General features: G+C 68.9%; 1 protein-coding gene across 1 annotated transcript in view; it reads right to left on the bottom strand.

Annotated features, from left to right (window-relative positions):
* Positions 1 to 2,065, bottom strand: part of CACNA1H (calcium voltage-gated channel subunit alpha1 H) — a 38,357-nt gene that overhangs the window by 23,770 nt on the left and 12,522 nt on the right. Inside the window, exons 16-20 of the mRNA XM_027771003.1 lie at positions 1,193 to 1,591; positions 743 to 843; positions 476 to 599; positions 328 to 396; positions 39 to 223 (exon numbers count right to left, since the gene is read on the bottom strand). Coding sequence (XP_027626804.1) covers positions 39 to 223; positions 328 to 396; positions 476 to 599; positions 743 to 843; positions 1,193 to 1,591 — 878 coding nt within the window. The remainder of the gene's footprint in view (positions 1 to 38; positions 224 to 327; positions 397 to 475; positions 600 to 742; positions 844 to 1,192; positions 1,592 to 2,065) is intronic.

The raw sequence follows: 2,065 nt of genomic DNA, 5'->3' as shown, positions 1-2,065 counted from the left end.
GCGCTGGGGGCGGGGCGGCGGCTCCTCCCCGCCCTCACCTCAGGGGCCGGAGGGTCCGCAGCAGGCGCAGCACGCGCAGGACGCCCAGGATCTTGGCGCCGCCAGCCGAGGCCATGGCCACGACCAGGTCTGCCAGGGAGACCAGCACCAGCAGCCCGTCCAGCACGTTCCAGCTGCTCTGCAGGTAGGCGTGCTCGCCGGAGAGCAGGCCCAGCGCCACCACCTGCGGCAGGGGCGACGCCGAGCTGGGTGCGGGAGGGACGGGCAGGGCCAGGGTCACAGCCAGGTGGGGCCCGTGGGGGGAAGGACAGACAGACACGCAGGTACCTTCACCATCATCTCGGCCACAAAGATGGTGGTGAAGATGTAGTTGGAGACGCTGAGGAAGACCCGCTCCTGCAGGGGGGACATGGCAGGCCGCGTCACCCCTGGCCCCGCCTCGCTGGGGCTGGGCTGTGGGGACAGGCTGACTCACGGTGCTGCCCGGGTCGATGTCGGGCCTCTCCAAGGCAATTGTGATGCAGTTGAGGAAGATGAAGGCGAGGACCACGTGGTCAAAGAGCTTGTGCGCGATCACTTTTTGGCAGAAGACGCGGAACCTGGGGGCCCGGCCCAAGTGCGAGGGTGTTGGCAGGGGTCCAGGGAAGCCACCCTGATACTCTGCCTGTCCTGGCGGGGCTGGAGGGACTGGGCAGGGGCCCACAGGAGCAAGCCCGGGCGGGGCCAGACCCAAGCACCTTACCGGTTCTGCGGAGAGAAGACGTACAGGGCCCAGGACTCGCGGCTCTGGCACCACTGGGGCTTGCAGGGCTCCAGCACCTTGTGCAGCCGGAAACAGCAGCTCTAAGGAGAGGGTGGGGTCTCAGAGCCCTCCCGCAGTGGGCGGCCCCCAGCCTCCAGGGCGTGTGGGTCAGGCCCATCCCTGCCCAGGCAACGGGTAAGTGAGCTTGCTGGGACCCACGGCCGGCGAACGCACGCTCTCGGGTCCCTGCCGAGGCCACCTCCCCTTTTCTCCCACTGTAAGCTGGGGCTGACCTTGGGACTAGCTGAAGCCAGACCTGGGCTGGGCCTTCTCCCTGCTGCTCCTGAGCCCCCACTGGGTGACATGTCCCAAGTTCCCACCTCAAACTCTGCTTTGGGAAACTGGACAGGAGGCATGGCTATGGGGGGACCGCAGGGGACCTGGCCTCACATCCTCCAGGTCGTCCTCGAGCTCGGCCGGCTCCCCCTTATGTCTGCCGATGCGCAGGAAGAACTCGGCGGGCAGGGCCACCACCTGGCCATTGCAGTCCTGCAGCCTGGAGGGCGGGAGGGCAGCTGGGCGCGGGGACCGCAGGTCCAATGTGCTCCGACGGTCCAGGGACTCGGCACGCCGCAGTGGGGCAGTGTGGGGCGCCGGCGTGGCCCCCAGGTGGGCCCCGGCCCCGCCGTCCTCGGCCTCCTCGTCGGTGCTGCCCTTCCCACCGCCTGACAGCAGTGACTCTCGCTCCCCGCGCTGGTTCCGGCGCTTGAGGCTGGGTGCGCGGCCCAGGCTGCTCCGGCTGGAGCGCCGGCTGCCCCAGTGGGCACAGGGTGAGCTGCGCAGGCTGGCCTGGGGCAGGGTGGGGTGTGAATGGGGACACAGGCCGTGTGTGACTGCTCAGGGTGGGAGCTGTCCCCGGTCACGGCCAGGACTACGGCCAGCCGGGACCCAGCAGAGAGCAGGCCATGGACCAGCTCTTAGGGAGCTAGCTGGGTTCGTGGGCCCTCAGACGCCACATGGGCTGCTGGCCTCGCCTCTGGGGTGGGTCCGAGCTAGGCTCGTGGGGGACTCTGGACTCGCAGGTGGTCAGTCGCCATTTTAGGACGCAGAGTAGACCTGGGATGTCTCCTGCGCGTGTGTGCACTCCGGCCAGTCCTGGGGCCAGGTCCGAGGCCCAAGGGGGACGCCCACCGGTCCCTGCCTGCCATGGGGGACACAGGCTGCAGCCTGTCCTTGGGGACGTGCCCTTGGCCCCACTGGGGCTTTCTCAGGCTAGCTGTGGCCATGGCAACATGGGGAGCGTGCAGCATCTCATGGGGCTTT

The sequence above is a fragment of the Tupaia chinensis genome, unplaced genomic scaffold, assembly GCF_000334495.1.
Source record: "Tupaia chinensis unplaced genomic scaffold, TupChi_1.0 Scaffold000178_1, whole genome shotgun sequence".
Classification (NCBI taxonomy): Eukaryota; Metazoa; Chordata; class Mammalia; order Scandentia; family Tupaiidae; genus Tupaia; species Tupaia belangeri.
This window is presented reverse-complemented; position numbering and strand designations above follow the sequence as displayed.